Source organism: Coffea eugenioides, chromosome 7 (assembly GCF_003713205.1).
Source record: "Coffea eugenioides isolate CCC68of chromosome 7, Ceug_1.0, whole genome shotgun sequence".
NCBI classification, from domain to species: domain Eukaryota; kingdom Viridiplantae; phylum Streptophyta; class Magnoliopsida; order Gentianales; family Rubiaceae; genus Coffea; species Coffea eugenioides.
The window spans coordinates 2,299,530-2,319,219 of NC_040041.1; the positions used below are offsets into that span (position 1 = coordinate 2,299,530).

Here is a 19,690-nt window from a genome sequence, read left to right on the forward strand (position 1 = left end):
TTCTTGTGTTGAAAGCAAATGTGGTAGGAACATACAACTTAACCTCCGAAGTCGACGATCCTACTTTAATGCTTACCTACGAAGGCGGGCAGAATTAAATTTCTTTCAAATAGGATGGTGACAACTATCTGAAGGCAGCCATGGGCACATCCCAAACAGGTGGGGAGGGGCCTCAGAAATAAAGGGCAGGTAAGAAATTATAGGTCGCTTGTCTAATCCATCTATTTTTCTTTGATTTTGTGTCCTTTATGGTCCTCTAGCAGGCCTCAGGCAATTTTCAGAGGCCACAGGAGGATTTCAAGAAGTCCCAAGTTCAACTATTACCTTTTACGTTATGTATTGGTTTGGAATTAGGAAAAAGATTAATCACCCTTTGTCTTCAGGAAGAGTACGATCATATTTTTGTTGGGTCAATATTACGTGATGTATTGGTTCGGAAATTGTCTTGAAAAAGAGTACAATCTTTTTTTTTTTAAAGTTGAGTAAATTACTGATAACCCTCCAATCATATTATCACACAACCACCTAACGTTTTAAAATATCCATAAATCTCCTAATGATTTTATGTAAAGTAAAAAATGGACAGAAAGTACATCCGACTATAATAGATTGATTAGATGAACTCTAAGTATATGTATATGAAATTATAATATTCATTTTATTCACTTAACCCCTCCCTATGGTTTTGCATATACTTAAAATAATCCTTTTATGATTCATGCAAAGTGGTTAGAGTTAGACCCCTTAAGTAAGTATAATATTAATATTTCAATCAATGACATTATGCGATTTGCTTTCCATTAAAATTTTCACTTTACACATAACTACAAGAAAATTATGCTGATTTTTTAAAACGGATTAGATGGAAAAAAGAGACACATGGCAGTTATTGATAATTTACCCTTTTTGGTTCCAGAGTATTTGCCAAAGGGCCATATAAAAAAAGTATAAAACGATGTTGGATGATAAATTATTGAGAGTGAAATTACTATAATGAATTTATTGGTTATAACTAGTTATCTAAGATTCGAAGGGATAAAACAACCCTATCATTTCAGACAATGTGGACGCAGCACGTAATTTTTGGACATCATCTCTCAATTAAAAAAGACCCAATCGATACTTTTTTCTTCATACATATATATATATATTGCATGTGTGTTTGGGCGGGGGGGGAATTCAAACAACCAACCCCGTGTTGAACTTTTGTTTTTGGTCATTTTGCAACATGGAATAAATAATCCTCTAGTAAACACTACTGATGTATTCAGGAAAATAAGAAAAGGTTTTTTTTTTTCTATTAAAGGGCAAAAGTTGAGAGAAACACGGGTTTGTTTCGACAGCAATTTATTGGCCAAATATATTTGCTTACATCATCATTACAATTTTCAATACACCTTTTTACCTTTTTAATTATTTTTTTTATCTCACATACATCAAATCATAAAAAGTGCTACAGTAAAAATATCTCAAATAATTTACAATCCAAACAAAGCCCGACGCTTAATCCACCACATAATTGCAATTAGTAAATTATCTAATCGCTGCCGTCTCAGTCAAAACTGTCGTACTACTGGTTGATTCGGTAGTCGGAAAAATTAGCCATCCAATTCCAATTTCTAAGACTGCAGCCACAACTTGACTTGACTTGGACACTTGGTCGTTAGCAGAAGTCCAAGTGTGCCGGGGCACTTCTGTCATTTCATCATCACGAAAAATTATTTTATTATTGTTCCTCTCTTTGACTCGTCCCTCTATAAAGTCTCCAAAATATCATAGTAGTACTACAACTTTGACAAACTCAATGCTCGTCCGGGCCAAAAAGCCAAAATAAAGCATCCGACCAGAAATTTCTCCATTTCTCTACCTCTCTAAATTTCGAGCGACCATTTCTTTATTTCTCTGGAATTCGAGAGAGCTTGAACGTTGAAGTTTGAAGTCACAGATTTTTCTTAGTTTCTTGTACGACGTTGCTCAGGTCAGTTACCTTGATTATAACCAACTGTTTCATTATGCTGCAAATGTCTTTTAAGCTTATGTTTTCCCTTTTCATACCATAACACTACTACGAGCTTTACGTAATCTTGATCCTTTTTACGCTTCCACGGATCAACCGATGAAGGATCATTTACATTTTTCACGAACTTGGATGAATATGAAATAACTCTTGAAAAAAAAAAAGAAAAGAAAAGGAAAGACAGACCAAGAAAAGAACGGGAAAAGATTACAGAAATCCTGATCGGATTAGTCAGCAACAGTTTTTCTTCGATGATTTCCATACTAGTAGTGTTGTTTTCCATAGGTACTGTTTTCTGAAAAAAGGGCTCGGCATTTCCAGTTTTTGCTTTGATGATGGACATGACATGCGACTTTCAGACCACTTCTCCTCATGCTAGATCAGAAGCTCAGACCAAATCTTTTCCCTGGTTCTACTTGGTTTTGAGAGCTTTTTCCATCAGTATTGTAGATCACCGAGTATGCATTGTGCACATGGAAGTGTACTAGTATAAATTAGTTGATGAAGCGTAGCCGGCGTTCCCATTTATTGTGATTATTCAATAATGTGAAAACGATCTGAACTTTTGATCTAACTCTTCTTCTATGGCAACTCAAGAGTCAAGACCTCAACTACTCCCTGAGCCTCCTAATGCAATAATAGTAGTGTATCTGAATGATTCGCTTGCTGATAAATAATTGTTCGTGTGATTTGCGATCTCCATTTGCTTGTGGTTTATCTGTTCACTGAATCAGCAGGAGTTAGTAAAAGAAATGGTGGGATCTGTCTGGCAAATGTAAGAAAGTCAAAAAAACCTCTCATCTTATAAAAATTGAAACATTTCATCTTCAGTAACGCCACGCATTATTGGCAGAGTCAAACTAGCAACGTTCCCAATCGTTTGACATGACAGTAGGCAAGCTTTGTTGATGGCTTCAGGAATTACGTTGGTCTCGCTACATTAGTTGTCAAAATAACGTGTTTGACTCTGGCATTTAGTTTCTCTTTATGACTATCCTTTTTTCTTCATGGAGCTAGAAATTAATAACAGGGCAGGACTACTAAAACTAAATAAAGATCTGAATTCACATTGGGTCTTTAGTTCCGCAGGCATCTGTAAAGTGCGACATCCAATTTTGAAGGATAACGGAGGCGTTATACAGATTACTGCTGAATTTTCCGCATAAGATGCTTTTCTTTGTACTTCTATTCAATTTCTTGATCTTCATAATTAAGAAAAATAAATCTTGTTTATTATCCGTGTACAAATAGACGGAATTATGAATTTACAATTTAAATTTTGTTTATTATCTGTAAAAAGAAAAAAAAAATGAAGTATACACGCTTTGTTTCAATCTCCAACAGCATAAATAATATTTGACTTCTGACCTTGAAAAGAAACTACTGCTATGAAAAGCTATCGTGTTTGTTATGTCTACTTTTCACATATTCTAGCTTGCACGATGAAGATTCGAGCTTCAGCTCAATTGGCCATGGAAATAAAAGCGCTTTCTTATGCATACAATCTTCTTTATGTCCGCCTAAAGATGTATATACTGCCACTGGTTCTAATGCTTTGACTAGTTTTCACGAGTTTTGTTAACAAAAAAACGTTTTATTTGCAAATATTTGGTCATATTCAAAGGTTATTGAAATGTAATTGTCTCCTTATTGTTTGCAGGTTAAGCATTAACCATGTTCTGGAAAAAGCAGTCTAGTAGCAATCGTGAGGAGAATTCAGCGGAGAAAGATGCTAAGGTAACCAAGACAAGATGGAGCCTCAGATTAAGAAAATCTGGCAATCATCTTTTTGTGCGTCATTTAATTAGCTGATTCTTTGTGAGCAGGTCAGAGAACTAGGGACTGCCATTGGACCTCAAACTGGACGCAGCTTAAAGTACTGTTCAGATGCTTGTCTAAGGAGATACCTGGAAGCCCGAAATTGGTATGTTAACAAGGCTAAGAAAATGTTGGAGGAGTCACTAAAGTGGAGAGCAACTTATAAGCCAGAAGAAATCCGTTGGGTAATATATCGTACCATGAAGAACTTCATAAAAATGCTAATGCATAAAACTAACCCTGCATTCCCTTGCTCTTCTTCTTTTCTTGTTTTACCTCTTAAAGAGTATCTCCATGGTTCTTTGACTGACTATGGCAATCATTTTTACCATCTACAGCATGAAGTAGCACATGAAGGTGAGACTGGCAAAGTCTCCAGAGCAAATTTTCATGATCGACTGGGGAGAACTGTCCTTATAATGAGGCCCGGAATGCAGGTATACTTCCAAGTTTTTTGCCTTTCCTGTTAAAAACTTCCTTGGTATCTATTTCAAATGAGTTTGCTATTTCTACTGATGCTGTAAGTTTTTTTTTTTTTTTTTATAACATGAAAGTTATCTATTGTTGCAGAACTCGGCGTCTCCTGAGGGAAACATCCGTCATCTAGTTTATCTGATAGAAAATGCCGTTCTGGACTTGCCAGAAGGCCAAGAGCAGATGTCATGGCTCATAGACTTCAACGGTTGGTCATTGAACACTAACATTGCCATCTCAACAGCCCGAGATATAATTTATGTTCTACAGAACCATTACCCAGAGAGACTTGGTTTAATAATTCTGTATAGCCCACCTAGAATTTTCGAGGCATTTTGGAAGGTATGAGCGCTACTTCCATTCCCTCCAACCCTACCTACAAAAAGAACTTTGAAGTTCTTAGCGTGTTGAAGAACTGCTTTCCTCTTCTTTTTCAGGTCGTCAGATACTTCGTGGATCCAAAAACTTTTCAGAAGATACATTTTGTGTATCCAAACAACAAAAGTAGCATGGAGCTGATGAAGACCTTTTTTGACGCTGAAAACCTCCCCAGTGAGTTCGGAGGAAAGGCTACCCTGAAGTATGATCATGAAGAATTTTCAAGATTGATGGTCGAGGAAGATGTAAGAACTGCTAAATACTGGGGATTTGACATTACACCACTGAATGGCATAAATGGCAACTCTGAAGCTGTTGTGATTCCTGAACCGGGGAGTCTTGCGTCAGCTGCAAGCTGAGTAAAAATGTCTTGATTGATGAAATCAAGAAACAAATAAATGTATCATGCAAGCGAATTACGTTTTCCTGCCCTTGCTTGGCAGTTAAAACCCTTTTGCCATATTAACCTGCAATGACGAGTTAAATGATTCAATAACTGAGTACCATCCCGAGGTAGTTTATCCACCTTCAGTATCTGTTTTAACTCGCACTAGCTGACTGAAAAACGTGAATATGGTGGAAACCAATCTTGCATCTGATCGTTAAATTCTTAGACCTGCCACATATTTTTATAGACCAGACTCTGATTTCAATCCTTGTGGATGAGTAAAAACTTGCTACACTTTTAACTGGTAACAATGATCGAAAATCATTTTTTATTTCTTGAAAGCTGGCCCAAGGTGACGAGTTAACAACTTCGAGGATTAACAGTCAAGAACTTGCAAGTCAGAAGGATCAATTCTAGATGCCCAGCACGAATCAAGTTAGTTAAGGTTCCTAAAGAAGCTCAGGTACGTATGAGTTTGCAAACTTTCAGATTGCCTCAAGTTACAATCCTTGCTCTCATTGCTTGGAAAAGGTCTATGGTTATAATCCTCAAGCGACAAATGCTGACATTTATCACTCGTTACTGCTTAATGATCTGCCCTGAGGCTGTTGGAAAGTTCAGTAGTCAGCTAATCGCCTGTCTAGTGATCGTTTTAAGGCAACCGCAATGACCAACAATGCGTTTACAATCTTATTCTTAGTGTTTGGATGGTAGGAGAGAGCAACCACCTTGAATAGGTTTCTCAATAAAGGTTTTCATTGATTAAGTAATGATCATAAACTAGAAGCCTGCAGAACCATCTGCCTAGAATCTGACTAAAAGAGAAACTTCTACTCCTGTCCAGGAGCATATCAACTTCCTATATCTTGCCCACAGAAGAGCGCCATACTTCATGCTTTTCTTGCTGACCTCAGCTAACAAGGGATAATTACTTCAGACTTTATTTATTAGTTTGATTTAGAACAATACTTTACATACACTCGCAAAAGGAAAGGATGTAACATTCTCATTTGAGAGATCAAGTTATGATACAAAGGAAGCCTCATCCTGATTGCACAAGAAGTAAACTCCTCCAGTAAGGTTAACCAATCAAAGTTCACTGGAGTAAAGGCACTCGGTTACTAGTTGGCGAAGGTTTGGGTTCTCCAGGGCTGCAGCAACTCTTTCTTTATCATTTAATTGCTTATTAACTGCAGGAAAAGACAAACAACAAAGATTTGCTTTAACTTGGGCTAATATAGCAGTTGAATAGATTGTGAAGAAAAAGTTGAAATGGGGATCCAGTAAAGAAACCAAATTAATGAAAATTGAGAGAGAGAGAGAGAGACCAGCAGCTTGAAGGTTCAATAGAACAAACAAAAGCACTTTCAAAAAGCAACCTTTTCCCCTACTAGCTGTAGTATGGATAACATCTAATCCTTGATTAAATTCAAAAAACAGGAACTAACTTAGGCACAAGACCCAGAGCTAATGAGTTCCAAAAATACACAAGCTTACCAAACCCAGGTAACGTTTAACACACACACCTCTTTTGAATATTTCAAATCATTGGTCAATATTGGGATATGAAAAAGAACAAGCATTCTCAATGATGGAAATGAATATTTGCGGTTTTCTTAGTTAACCTGCTTCTTCATCAGCATGAGATCCAGGAGCCACTTTTATATCGACCTGCAAAACTTTAAGTTAGATTCATGAATCTCAAAGACGTACTAAACAGTTAGTTAGTTAGTTGCAATGATAAATTATCCAAATGTATCTCAACATATAATTACAAGGAAAATATGCAAGTAAAAACTGCATTGAAAGAAGTCAGAAACTTTGTCCAGAAACAAAATCGAAAAGTGCCGATGAGTATAGAGGTGGAGAAGTCAACCTTAAAATGTGCAGGGAAACAATCCTTCAGTTTCTCTCTCAGGCAAAGACCAATTACAGTTGCCATGCTGCAGTGCTGAATGGTAGGCGTGAAGGTTATCCTACAAATGAACGAAAGAAGTCAGCACTAATAGAGAAAATCCCTAAACAACATGTTCTTCCGGGCTTTTTGTTTGTGGGATGAGGCACGACAGGAATTTAAAAGAGAGCAAGATACTAATACTAAAATGGTCGCTTTTCCCACATCAATGGGGAGTATAATCGGGACAGATGTATTTGACAGGGAGAAAGATTAGTAAAGTCAGGTACACAAATAATATGTGGTAGTGATTCTTGTTCTCTTTTGAGTGGTAATTATTCTGATAAATTGGCATTAACTGGTTGATCATTCATGCTCCATCACAACGAAGCACTGAACCTTGTCAGTAGGAACATATCAGCTGTCCAGGAAACTCAAACACAGGATGACTAACTAAATACTAGCAATGACAACAATTTTTAAGATGCTTAACGCAGGACTCCTCATCCTGGCATGTATCATGCCTCGATTGAGTCCTTGACCACTACAATAACCACTGTGTGAGATGAGATGTACTAGAGACAGTGACTACAATAACCACATCCCCCAAACTCTCCCACCCACTTCTCCAATAAGGAAAATAACTAAAATCCCGCACATCAATCTTATGAAAGCAGCAAGCTCTGGAAATGAATTGAGGAACAATGCTGGTAATAAAGCTATAAGACTTGTGTGGAGAATGAATAGAGTTGATCTTCACATTCCCCCTGAACTTTTGATGAAAGTTACAAGCTTTATTAACTCTGTACTATCTGAAATTAATAATACTTCTTTTTTCTCATTCATTGAATGGAAGCCACAATACAAATATAACAATAATAAATGAAAACAGGTGAAATGGAGGAAAAGAGGGGGGAGGGGGGGGCGCTCACAAAATCCGGCCAAGCTTCTCATCAACAGTGATGGACTCCTCAGACAGAACGCTGAGCTGCTCTAGTGAATACGGATGCTCCGGATCCCTTATATCTCTCACGTAATGTAATCCAAACTTGCCAAGTCAAAGATCACAGCAACAACTCTGATTTTAACACCCAACATAATAATGAAACAAAGGGCTTTTGAGATGGCAGTAGTAAATATTATTTTGGTGCTAAGCAAGTTGAAGAACTAGGACTAATTATAATTAATCACATCTCCGCTGCAGCTTAGCACTTAGCAGTGAAACTCAAAGACAACAAAACTTTCTTTTTAACTGATATGATTCAAAACAAGAGCAAGAACAATTGAAGAGAAAAGCAACCAAAGACGATTTTTTTTTTTTTTTTTTTTGTGATTGGGGGGTAACGGGATTAAGGATATCGTAAATCTCGAGAGGATCCACGGCGTCGTCGGCGTGAGGATCGTCGAGGGGGCGAGCCACTCTTTCTTTCTTGGCGTGCACCACCGGGTTTGCATTTATCAGCCCCAATGTCATCTTTCTTCTTTCTCTCTTTCTCTCTCCGGAGAAAAACACACTCTTTTTTTTTTTTTTGACACTAGGAAAAAACACACTATCAACCCTCTTGTCTGTTTTCTGTTGAAGAATAATACTGCACCACTACTAGACTACTGATTAATCAATTCTCTTCCTTAATTCCTTTATTATTATTGGTTTTTTTTTTTGGGACAAATTGATTCAGCTCTTGTTCATTAACTTTCAAAGGCCAGTCACAGCTCATAAGGGTGTTAATTTAATTAGCAGTTTAGCAGTGAGCAAGTAGGACCGGCAACAGGGGTTTATGCTCGTCGTATCTATATATATATATATATATATATATATATATTTTCCGGAAATGATAGATGACATTTTATAGATAATAAAACTGTACAATACTTGAGCAACTGTTCAATTCACTATACAAAGTGTACTAGGACACTTAGGATCCATAAGTATGCTTAGAGCTGGGTATGCTTATTTGCTTGTCGTATCTATATTATGTATGGGACTAAACTTGTAAACATCCGGATTCATGCACCGGACCTGATTTCGTCGGGACTCGTAATTTCGACTTCGAGCTTTTCTTTGTTGACCCTTTATGTCATCCCCCTTCCCCAGATCGGCCCAATTTTCTGACCCATCCTTTTCCGTGACATTGTGGAATGATTCTAACAAAGGAAAGAAGGTGGCTACATATTCTAGAGGAAAGGAAACATCTAAGGCTAAAAGTTTTCGTCAAGGGATGAACCTGCAATAAAACGGAATGGAAGTTTTTTTCCCTCTTCTTATATTTTGTCCTAGTAGACTGAGTATCTTGTGATGATGGGGGTCAAAACACGAAAAAGAAGCAATTGCCAATTACATTTTGTATCTGCCCCGAATCCAGCAACTAAAAAAGAGTAAATTGGAAATTATACACGCATCGAAAGCTTCAGTGCCGCAGTGGTCTCAAGGAGGCACGTATCTGCGTCTCAATAACCAAAACATGACAAAGATGGCGAGCATCACTATTGCTCATTCACGACATCATCTCAAATGGGTTACTTCATATTCAAAACAGAGGAGGAATGGACTAACAGAACAGCAGCTATCAAACTGAATCTCTGTGGTTTTAATCTAGTCAAGCGTGCTGCTTTATGAGGAGCAAAACATTCCATGTCCCATTCAATCACCTATCCAACTATTTTTTGGACGTCTTTCCTTGCTTCTTCTTTATCACTTCATCCAGGTACATGATACCTTTGCCTTTGTAAACTTCTGGTGGCTTACAGCTACGGACAGCAGCAGCAAATTGATGAACCCTTTGCTTGTCGATCCCCGTGCAGCATACTACATTGTTTTTGAAGCAAAATACCCGAACTGCTGGAGGCACGGTCAGTTCTACCTCATGGCTGTAACCCAGTCTTAGATACAAGAGACGACCTTCCGATTCCGCTCTGGCTTTGAAACCAACTCCCACGATCTTAAGAAAGCGAAAGAACTTGGCTTCCATTTGCAACAACTGACCAGACCACAAAAACAAGAGTAGCCAAAGGTCAAGAGGGCAAATCATATCTGTGCTACACGGTTTGACTTGATAACCAACAGAAGAGAAGCACATGCATATGCGAGTTTTCTATCTTCTTCTGCAAAATGTTTTCTGAAGAACTCTTTTAAGTTTTGGAACATGGTGTTGTAGCCATATTTTGACCTCACAATCATGTTCAAAACATTTAAGATGAAATAGATATGCCTTTGAGCTCATTTTTGTGTACCTTTTTTTGCAAAAAGAAAAAAGCTTCAATGTTGCAAACACACATCCAGAGCATTAGAGGAAAGAAAGCCACAAGCAAAAGGATGCCAAAAAGGCTAAAAGATTCAGCCTCAGCGACAACAGATAAGCATCAAGAGAGCAAAAACCAGAAGCAGTCACGAAGTGACAACAATTCATGGGCATTAACATCTGCTTTTAACTTAATTTTGTGATAAACTAAAAATCTCAAATCCAGCAATATTCGTCATATGATGGGAACAACAAGAAATGCACGACAAAAAACCAAATAACGATGCACCAAAAGGGTGGGTAGATCAATTCAAACCAAGTCAGGCAGCTAGTTTGCACTAACAAGAGTACAGGCAGGAAAAAGTTAGGGTACAAATGAGAATAAACCCAATTATCTTAATTATACAACTCCTAAAAAGACAACAAAGAAAGCAAATAGGCAAATCACAATGCTCTACCATATTTTGAGAAGCTAATAGGGATTCATAAAAAAAAAAAAAAATACACAAGGTGACTGCACATGATCAAAGTAGCTGCAAAACCAGGATAAAACCCCAATGCAGTTCTTTTTACTTCCCAACTTAATGAATAAACACTTTTCACTAGCTACTACTGAGCTCTCGAATAGATAGATACCTATACATTCCTCTTTGGCATATCGTCAAACATCTACTACGCACAAATGATAAATGCAGCCGAATGCCCCAACAAGCCCATTTTAACTGAAAACCATACTAAAGACTAGTTATGTTTTACCAAGATTAATCAAAAGACAAAGACGATCATCCAAGCACATCCCAATAACATTGGCAAGTGGAATCTATTGGATAAAATCAATGGAATAAATATACGCCAAAAACAGTAAGAAACTAATCCCGTACCAATCTCTAGGCCTATCTTGTCTCCTCCAAAAGAACAGCAAGCGGGTGGCAGCGAAGCCAAAGGGCGACTGATGGTTCCTCAAGCAGAAAGAAGGTATCGCGGCAGGGGGAGCCGATGGGTTGGAGTCGGATGGAGCGGGCTTGTGGGCTTGAGCTGTTTTGGGAACTGGAAAGTTTTTTGGGCGGGTTTTGATAATTGGGTGGGTTCTTGTTTTAAATTTTTTTTTCCCCCGAAGGATGGATGTGGTTGATTAACTACTCTCGCTCTCTCTCTCTTTTTCTCTTAGTAGCAGGGTGATTGAGCGAGTTATAGTCCCACATCGGGGAGGGGGTTGGGGTTTGTTGGGTAGATAAGTCTCCTGGGGCTGCTCCAAGAGTTGCCGGCTTTTGGAGTATGCTCTGGGGATTAGGTTTGTTTAGTCAGTAAGAGTCAATTGACTTCTTGACAAAAGCTCTCTCTCTCTTTTTCAGTTAATGAATTTGTTATAAGGGATCTTTCTGCAGAGTAGAGAAATATTTTAATGCATTTACTGGTCCATAATCAATGCATTGAAAAAATAATCCAAAAACATAAATTTGATGCTCAACAATTTCTGATGATAGCAACCCAAAAAAGGAAAAAAAAAAAAGAAGAAATTATTTGACCACATCCAATTGCATCTAAAGTGGTTTCTTTGGAACTATTAGAATTAGAACAAGGAGTGAAATTCATTTAATTGACAAAAAAAGTATTTGAAAATTTTTACGCGTTACATCTTTAAAATTCCAAAACGAGATTACGGGAGAAAAGAGATTGCCTTATAAGATTGCTTTTGAAATCCTTCTACTGTAACTTTTCTGGTTGAATTTTTAAGATTCTAAGCAATGAATTATGGCAAGAATTTTATGACCCTACAGCGTGCATTTTGGGCAGGTCTCTCCTCTTATGAGGTAAAATAACTGAAAGGAGACAGCACTTGGTAACAATCAAGATAAATGGTTTTCTTAGAACATTCATTTTGAATCAAGATACAAAATGGAAAAACTCTGTCGAGCCTAAACATATCTGGAAAGACAAGCAGGAGGACTATTATGACGATATGGCTATTTAGAAGCACCTAATGGTCAGCTCTGGTGGTGGTGTGAGTGTGACTGCATCAGTACATTGCAATAGAAGCTGAAGATGCAGTAAGAGTTGGAAAACACGAGAGCAGCTACAGGGCTTCCTGAATCAACTTTTCTGTGAGAGCTTTTGAAAGCCCCATGACATGATCAGCAGTGCCTATCTGACAAAAATGGGATCTATGTTAAAAACAAACAGACTTTAACATCATGCTCAATATTCACCCAATCAAGTCATCGAGGAGATTAACTCAGCAAAAAATAAAAAAAAAATTCGGCAACGATGCTGACTTTATCATTTTGTCTGAAAAACTATTATGCTCTTAATACTTCTGCTCATAACTGCGAAGGTTGATTGTTTAATAATTCCTGGGGGCCAGGATTTGTTTGGTTACTGGAACGTTTCAAGGAGTGTCAACCCTTTAGGTCAGGGAAAATGCTGTTTGAAATAACAAATGTGCCCAAAAAAAATGATATTCAAATTCACGAAACGAAGATGAATACCACAGAGATACTAACCACTGTGTCAACAAAGGGCAATGTCAGTGGGTGTTCAAGCATCAGGGCTCCAGAAACATTGAGTATTATCCCCTCCTCAATCTGAGGAAGATTTGTAAAACTTAAAAAAGCACAATTAGGGGTAATTAGCACTCGGGTAAAGATTATTTCTTACCAGGTTATCTATAACGTCATCTGGTATCTCGTGGAAATAAACCTGCAAAAGAACATTGACAAGAATTAAGTACTGTTCTTCCAAGCATCTCAGTGATTCTGAGGTCATCCTCAATTAAACTTCATCAAAGATTAGCATCATGACATCCAATGAACAACATGGGTTAATGTATGCTTGCAGTCACTTTCAGGTTTTTACTCATAATATGGAATATATTGACTTCAAGTACTTCTGAGGTCTAGCTTCAAGGAATGGTCAAAGTTGATCCCCATCTCAAATCACCTGAGCAGAAATAAACAGATTCCAGTCCACCTCTCCTGTCCTCATAAAAGCCCCAAGGAGAAAAAGAATCGGGAAAACCTTCTAACAGATAACTCAAATTGCCGCCAAGATGAGGTAGTGTCATGTTTTTTTCTAGTCAAATAAATCAACATGTTTCTATAAGTGGGGATGACTCGTAATTGACCATCCATCACATAAACAGTACGAAGTTCAATATATGATTCAACACTGATCACTAAGGTATCCAAAAGCGTTTATAGAAGCCGACTTTTGTGTAAGAATTGGACGTAGTCATTCATGCACATGCCAAAACTGGGGAGTTGTATGCATGTGTCCCAATCCTTACAAATTGTTATCTCTTATCTATTTGGGAATCCAGTTGAGAAGGAGATGGAAGTACCTCTGCTCTATCCCATCCTCCCTTTCTGTTACCTGATGTTAGGTTGGATACAACAACGGAACCCAAAACTGAAGTATGACCTCTGGAATAGTCTGCAAGAAATAGCAGTAGTAGGCATGTCTAGATGTGCCAGAAACTAAACACAACTGACAAGAAACTGTATTAAGCAGACCTCGGAGATATTTGCGAGCCTCTTCCTTGCTTGAAGGTTTTTCTCTGACAGTCCCTTCAAACACCGCTACCTCAATACCAATTAGATCTGGGTAAGACAAAAGCTCTAATAATCTAGCTTCCAAGCAAAGAAACAACTAGAGTCTAGCAATTTTATACTGTTGCTCTTGATGTCAAGTTAACTTTAATACATAAGAAAACAGGAAGAACATGGCCTGTGACACATAATTTAAGAAATATAAGGTGAATGCCATACATCTAAAATTCCAGGAAAAGGCATAGTGGCATGGAGTAACATGAAAGAGATATACAAAGATAAGCTCTTTTAATACATAGCAAACATGATTTTGTCATTTGAATGCCAGCTCTCATAGCTTCAATCCATTATGCTTGATTTTCATTTTAGCTTGTAAGACTAGCTGAAAGAGAACGTTTTTGTTGCAAACAACGACAACTGAGACAATCTTACTGCACTTTTAGTTGCTGCACTTGTACTGGTAGACAATATTCTGTTCTGTGGTTTTGTTACAAAAAAGTCTATGGCTAACTTTCATGATACTTGGTTTTGTGCATCCTAAAACAATTTTTGGAAAGCATAAAATTCCGTGCTACTAGAAGACTTGTACAAAGAATGAATTTGCTAACACTCATTCCGGATATTTTTCAATCTTTTCTGATATCTCAGTACTTTAGGACTGGTACACAGTTCTATTTCTGCTCGGACCAAATCACGAAACATTACATCACAGTCATCTGAAAAACAAAAGAAGCAGAAAATGAATAGTTCTTAGTAGTATCTGAATAAAGAAACATACTGTGTCTGCAGTAATTAACAGCACAGGCTGTTCTTTTTCCCCCAGATAACTGGTATTCTTCAGCCTCGATATTATAGCATCCGCCTAAAGAAGAAATGGACCTAAATTCACATCTCAAACCAGAAGCTTAAAGATTGTAGCCAGCAACGAGCTCAGACATTATGTAGGAGAACCTTGTTCATAGAAACTGATCCATTTCAGAGATGTAAGCTAGGGAAAAAGAAACTAATATATAACCTTCACACGGTTTCCACCAGAAGGAGAGTTGAATAAGCAATTCTCAGACGTAAAAACTACTGGATCGTGAGGGACCACTATTCCGCAATTAGAATCAGATGGAGTCCAAAGGGATTGAAAAGAAAAACAACATACACGCTTGTCATGAAAAGCTGGACGAATATTGGAAACATTACTTGAAAGACCTCTGCATTTTCCTTTAGCATTGAGACTTTCCAATTCCCTCTGTAAAAGAATGCAAACCTCACATCTCAACTAGATATGGTTCTGAGGAGTATTTGGTTGTATCATAAAACAACACAAAAGCAAGCAAAATTGAAATCCGCAGAGTGTGAGGGAAATAACGCTGAGAACAAGCATTTAGCTAGAACATTACTCATAGAAAATTGGTCTAACGAAGCACTGTATGCATCCATACCTTCGCCTCAGCTAGAGCCATCACCAGGTCCTCTGGCTTTTCTTTCCTCACGCTTTTCTCATCTATATCTGCAGTCTAAACCTCTCAAAACCATCAATGAGTTTACTGCTTCCATCGGAATGATAAAGACTAACAAATTTTTATTGACTCAACTGTGAATGTGCCGGTGCAAAATTAACATGTGTAATTTAGCACCATTATAAGCCGATAAAGCTTAAATCATCGTAGCAGGATCTAGACCTTTTCATGTTTTCAAGAGAATATAATACGAGTAGAAGTCTGTCCAACATAACAACCTCCCTCAAAATAATCATCATATGGTTAAAAATTTTAGTACTAGTAAATTAAGCAAGTGGCCAAATGTACCATGACTGTAAATTCGAAACCCATCGCAGATAGAATTTGTCGACGAGCCATCGAAGACGAACCCAGGATTATCTTCTTGCATCGTTTGGAAGTAAGTAGTACGAGGTTATATACGTTAGTGTACGATTATATATGCATGTAGTAAACAAAAATAGCAAAAGATTTTTGGCCCAAAAAAAAAAAAAAGCGTGTAATCTGAGACTAACTCCGACCATATTTCGAACTATCGACTGGCACAAAAAGATTAAAGATTAGCTAACCTTAAATGACGCATTCCTTGGGGCCATCTCTCTCCACGGGCACTTGTTGAGAGATAAGCTCTGTGTGAGCCGAAAGGCCGCCAACTTGTTCCATTTTCAACTTTGTATACCACAGAGTCCTTTTTTTTTTTTTTTTTTTTTTAATGTTCTCTGTTGGGCTTTTTCTCCACCTGGTTCTGGTTGTGGTTGGGGCTCGACCAATCCAACGGTCCGACTAGGGATTTAAAGGGGCAAAGTCTGATTAATCCTAAATGAATCGGTTTTTTCTCAAATATATGGCTGTTTAAGTCGGAAATTTTTAGTTAGACAGCCAACAAAGTAGAAAAGCCGAAAAATAAAGAAGGGATTTGGTAATACCCAAATATATCTAATTATAATATTTGGTAAAATAGTTTGGAATAGATATTAAAAATAGATCACCGAATTACTGATTATCAGCCAAATTTTGGAAACTTTTACAATATATATATATATACACACACACACACATAGCAATTAGTTAATTATTGACTACTAACTAGTGGTCTAGTACGATGTTACTAGCTGAATTGATTGAATTTTTTTTGTTGGAAATATTATTTTACCATAACAACTTTTTTAGAGAAAATTAAAATATTAACTTATGACATTTCGGATTTCAAATATTGCCGAATTACTGTTTCTTTTGATTGAAATCTAATTATTAATATTCAATTTATCAAACTAAAGTATAAATTGGATATTGATCTTCAAAAATCAATTCCGAAATTCCTGGAATTTCTTTTATTGAATTCCCGTTTAGCAGCGGATGAACGCTCCTACCGCAAACTACATACAATTTGGAGGTAAACGGGAAATTGTGGGAATATTTAAGAAAGCTTAAAAGGTCTTATAGCTACATGAGACTTTGATAAATCGGACGACATAAGGGTGAGCCATTGATTTTACCCCGTGCTATCGTTTGGTACCAATAAAAAGCATAAATGAGCTAAAGCTAACATATGATTTTCCACAAGTAAGGTGTAATCAGAGATGACTTCGATTAATACTTGATCTAGCTCTCTTCCCATCATTTTGCTATTATGCGAAAAATAACTTCAGTGTTCAAATCATCCATGAATATTATTCAAAATTCAACTTAGTTGACAGGAACATTAGCGAGGCGATCAAGAGGTTTTTAATTCAACTTTTATGTCTTCTCTTTTTTTTCTCCTTTTCTTCCTTATTATAAATTTTGCAATGTTCCCTGTGGCAGAGCGGGAGTGAAAAAAAGAAAAAGGAAAAAGAATTACGGGTACTTTGGACTGGAGTCACAGTTGTTATACCCAAGCGCACGATGCTTTTGGACTTTGCCAGAAATAATAATTTCATTAAGGTTCGAAAGGTAGGTTGATCTGAATCCTTTCGGCCCAAGACATAAATGGGACGACTGGCCGAGCTACATATCAACTTGGGTTAGATGGGCTTAGGTCTATATTCATTTTATCTTATTTTATTTTTGGTTTAAAAAAATATTAAAGCCAGACCATTTGTCCTTTAACTAAATGCCATTATTCATCATAATTACTACATCCAATTTACATATATAGTATAAAATAAAGAGTCTGGTTAATTGGATTTGTTTGGTTAATTTTTTGAATGCCGTTTTTTAGGATATACAAAAAAAAAAAAAAATTGTTCTTGAATTTAGGACTTAATCTCAAAAGGAGCCAACATGGTAAAAGGGACGGCCGAAATCCAACCCTACAAATAAAATTACTATTCCAAAAGCTAAAATCTATTTTCGAGGGTGCACAAGAGTGTAATTTCACAAATCTGGAGGGTACTAGCAAAAATTTTCATGACTTGGTCGTGTGCTTTTCCCCAGACCCGATTACCCATTACCCGCCCTACCCCTCGCCCACGGCACAAGCCACTAACTTCCTTTCCAAGATTTTATCTTAATTTCGACACCTTTCTTATAAAACAAGTCAGCCAAAACTGTATTAATATAAGTATACCTAAGCACAGTATCCATCCGACCCCTGTTACTGCGTCTTCAAGAATCTCTGCTCAAGTCTGCATCTCTTCCTCCATAGCAATCTTCTTGTTTCATCAGGTAATAATATTCACTAAGCCTTGCCGTCTCGATGCGTATTATTTTTATGATTTTCAGCCTAGTACTAAATTCTATATCGATCTAGTACTGTTCTATAGGAGTACTTCTTAGATAACAAAGTTGATTGACGTCGTCTTTGGAGTTTTCTTGAAAAAAAAATACAATTTTTAGTTGGAGCTTTTAAGCCTTCAAAATTATTCATGCATTCATCGTGTTCTATTTGTAATTCGTAATTCTGCAGATCAGTAAGGCCTGATTAATTTAATAAGGATAATGGACGCTGCAAAAGGCCAAACCGAAGTTGCTGCTGCAGCAACTGGTCCTGCCGTGACTACGTGCCCGAGGATGAAGTGTGAAAACGGTGGTAGCTTTGTGACCAATGTCAAGGATTACTTCAACGAGTTTGTCAATACCCCCATGGAAAACCACAAAGTTTGTTTCAAGATGACTATTCAGAAGGTATCTTAATTCCGTTTTCTTACAGAAAATCCTTGCTTGTTTGAGAGATCTGTTTGAATTCGTCAAAAGCATGTTGATTCTGATAATTTGTTTTATCACAGATGGTTGATAAATTTGGAGGCATGACTTCGAGCCAAAAGGATGTTGCAAATTCTGCCACTCCTCAGCAGGGTTCAAAGGATGGGGCTTGAAGCCCAGAAAGTTCAGACGTTAACAATTTTTTGTTAGTAGCGCTAGCTAGTTTTGAGCCCATAATTTTCTGAATCATGTTACTGATTGGAAACCTCTTATAGTTTACATATTATCCGGAACTTTTTGGTGGATCATCCAATTTGAATGTTTTGAGTATGTTGATTATCTTTGATGTGATGTGACCGGATCATCAATTCCTTTTTAGCTATTATCACTTCCAATTGATTTACAACTACTTGAAAATTGAAAAGCGAGATTTTTTTGGTCTAGAGTTGAAATTTTTACATAGCTGAATTATGGATTCCGGTTCCTCAGTGGAACTCCAATTCTTGTTAGAGATAGATTATCACGTGCTTTCCCATTGATGATGTTCATACACATCCTAGGCTGATTTAATTGGTCACAAATTAGCCTGCATTTCTCTTTGCAAACCAGAGCTTGACCCGTTTGTCCAGTCTGGACTTGCAGTCTTGATGGTTCACACATCCACCGGGCTCCAAACAAAGTGATAAAACATTGGTGGTAGAAGTAATATCAATCAAGAGAGACCATCAAAACATTTCTCTTTTTGCTTGAAATACTGATTTCACGGCTTATGATTCTTACTCGTCAAACAAATCATCGCTGCTTTATTTGATCATTGCTTATGAATTTATAATCCTTACCTAGAGAAAAGTGTTTATCATCAAGAACACCTGCATTCCCCAGCTATCATGATTAGATGCATTCTTCCGACTGCCTGAAAATTGATCTGGGAAAACTAGTTCAGAGATTGTGAACTTAATCTCGGGCTGTTGTAGTTCGTTATTATCACTTACATTATAGCAGTTGAGGCAAAGCATTTTTAGTAATTAATACCAGTTAGCACTAACATATGTAATCTGCATGGCTTAATCTTTTCTCTTCCATCACAAGATGCAGTGTTCATATCTTGTGCCCAAATAGGAAGATTTGGAAAACATTCAGATTAACGCACAAAACGCAGGAAAGCAAAATTCTGAGAGATGGAGGGATACATGAGAAAAGCTACTTCTGAACCGTCCATATATAATGTCTGCATCTCTGAAATGGCTACTTGCTAGATAAGAATATTTACCATGCCTGTAAACGCTTCATGACGCATTTCTGGAGGGACTGCTCTTGTATGGAG

General features: G+C 37.3%; 4 protein-coding genes across 15 annotated transcripts; 1 reads left to right on the forward strand and 3 right to left on the reverse strand.

Moving 5' to 3' along the window:
• Window positions 1–1,793: 1,793 nt before the first annotated feature.
• On the forward strand, window positions 1,794–5,274 carry LOC113778134 (phosphatidylinositol transfer protein 3-like). Its single transcript, XM_027323419.1, has 6 exons — window positions 1,794–1,978; window positions 3,678–3,754; window positions 3,844–4,020; window positions 4,174–4,272; window positions 4,406–4,651; window positions 4,747–5,274. Exons 2-6 carry the CDS (start codon window positions 3,692–3,694, stop codon window positions 5,044–5,046), a joined length of 885 nt encoding a protein of 294 aa, XP_027179220.1. The 5' UTR covers window positions 1,794–1,978; window positions 3,678–3,691; the 3' UTR covers window positions 5,047–5,274.
• A 716-nt stretch (window positions 5,275–5,990) lies between these two features.
• Window positions 5,991–8,503, reverse strand: LOC113777962 (protein AE7-like 1). Its single transcript, XM_027323198.1, has 5 exons — window positions 8,329–8,503; window positions 7,902–8,007; window positions 6,952–7,051; window positions 6,701–6,746; window positions 5,991–6,265 (listed from the first exon to the last, which is right to left on the reverse strand). Exons 1-5 carry the CDS (start codon window positions 8,441–8,443, stop codon window positions 6,165–6,167), a joined length of 468 nt encoding a protein of 155 aa, XP_027178999.1. The 5' UTR covers window positions 8,444–8,503; the 3' UTR covers window positions 5,991–6,164.
• A 780-nt stretch (window positions 8,504–9,283) lies between these two features.
• On the reverse strand, window positions 9,284–11,280 carry LOC113778225 (60S ribosomal protein L6, mitochondrial). The gene is made up of 2 exons (XM_027323549.1): window positions 11,090–11,280; window positions 9,284–9,947 (listed from the first exon to the last, which is right to left on the reverse strand). Exon 2 carries the CDS (start codon window positions 9,936–9,938, stop codon window positions 9,627–9,629), a length of 312 nt encoding a protein of 103 aa, XP_027179350.1. The 5' UTR covers window positions 9,939–9,947; window positions 11,090–11,280; the 3' UTR covers window positions 9,284–9,626.
• A 765-nt stretch (window positions 11,281–12,045) lies between these two features.
• On the reverse strand, window positions 12,046–15,881 carry LOC113777418 (maf-like protein DDB_G0281937). 12 transcript variants are annotated; one of them, XM_027322486.1, is made up of 10 exons: window positions 15,813–15,881; window positions 15,553–15,624; window positions 15,187–15,261; window positions 14,904–14,993; window positions 14,532–14,615; window positions 13,718–13,787; window positions 13,546–13,637; window positions 12,864–12,905; window positions 12,710–12,790; window positions 12,046–12,354 (listed from the first exon to the last, which is right to left on the reverse strand). In XM_027322486.1, the coding sequence occupies exons 1-10, from the start codon at window positions 15,837–15,839 to the stop codon at window positions 12,283–12,285; spliced, it is 705 nt and encodes a 234-aa protein (XP_027178287.1). In that variant the 5' UTR covers window positions 15,840–15,881; the 3' UTR covers window positions 12,046–12,282. The 12 variants fall into 12 exon arrangements, with proteins under 12 accessions (XP_027178287.1, XP_027178285.1, XP_027178286.1 ...); XM_027322484.1 differs by having other exon boundaries at window positions 15,544–15,624; XM_027322485.1 differs by having other exon boundaries at window positions 15,553–15,627; window positions 15,813–15,875.
• Between the last annotated feature and the right edge of the window lie 3,809 nt (window positions 15,882–19,690).

Bases quoted from the DNA above. Each gene is read 5' to 3' on its own strand.
- LOC113778134 (XM_027323419.1), top strand. From the start codon at position 3,692: ATGTTCTGGAAAAAGCAGTCTAGTAGCAATCGTGAGGAGAATTCAGCG. The intron at 4,273-4,405 runs GTATACTTCCAA...CTATTGTTGCAG, and splicing joins TAATGAGGCCCGGAATGCAG to AACTCGGCGTCTCCTGAGGG. The intron at 4,652-4,746 runs GTATGAGCGCTA...CTTCTTTTTCAG, and splicing joins TTTTCGAGGCATTTTGGAAG to GTCGTCAGATACTTCGTGGA.
- LOC113777962 (XM_027323198.1), bottom strand. From the start codon at position 8,443: ATGACATTGGGGCTGATAAATGCAAACCCGGTGGTGCACGCCAAGAAA. The intron at 8,008-8,328 runs ATATCCTTAATC...AGTTTGGATTAC, and splicing joins GGATCCTCTCGAGATTTACG to ATTACGTGAGAGATATAAGG. The intron at 6,266-6,700 runs GTTAACTAAGAA...CTTTTCCTGCAG, and splicing joins TCATGCTGATGAAGAAGCAG to TTAATAAGCAATTAAATGAT.
- LOC113778225 (XM_027323549.1), bottom strand. From the start codon at position 9,938: ATGGAAGCCAAGTTCTTTCGCTTTCTTAAGATCGTGGGAGTTGGTTTC.
- LOC113777418 (XM_027322483.1), bottom strand. From the start codon at position 15,839: ATGGCCCCAAGGAATGCGTCATTTAAG. The intron at 14,994-15,186 runs GTATGGATGCAT...ATTCTTTTACAG, and splicing joins TGGCTCTAGCTGAGGCGAAG to AGGGAATTGGAAAGTCTCAA. The intron at 14,616-14,903 runs GTATGTTGTTTT...TTTCTTCTTTAG, and splicing joins CAGCTTTTCATGACAAGCGT to GCGGATGCTATAATATCGAG.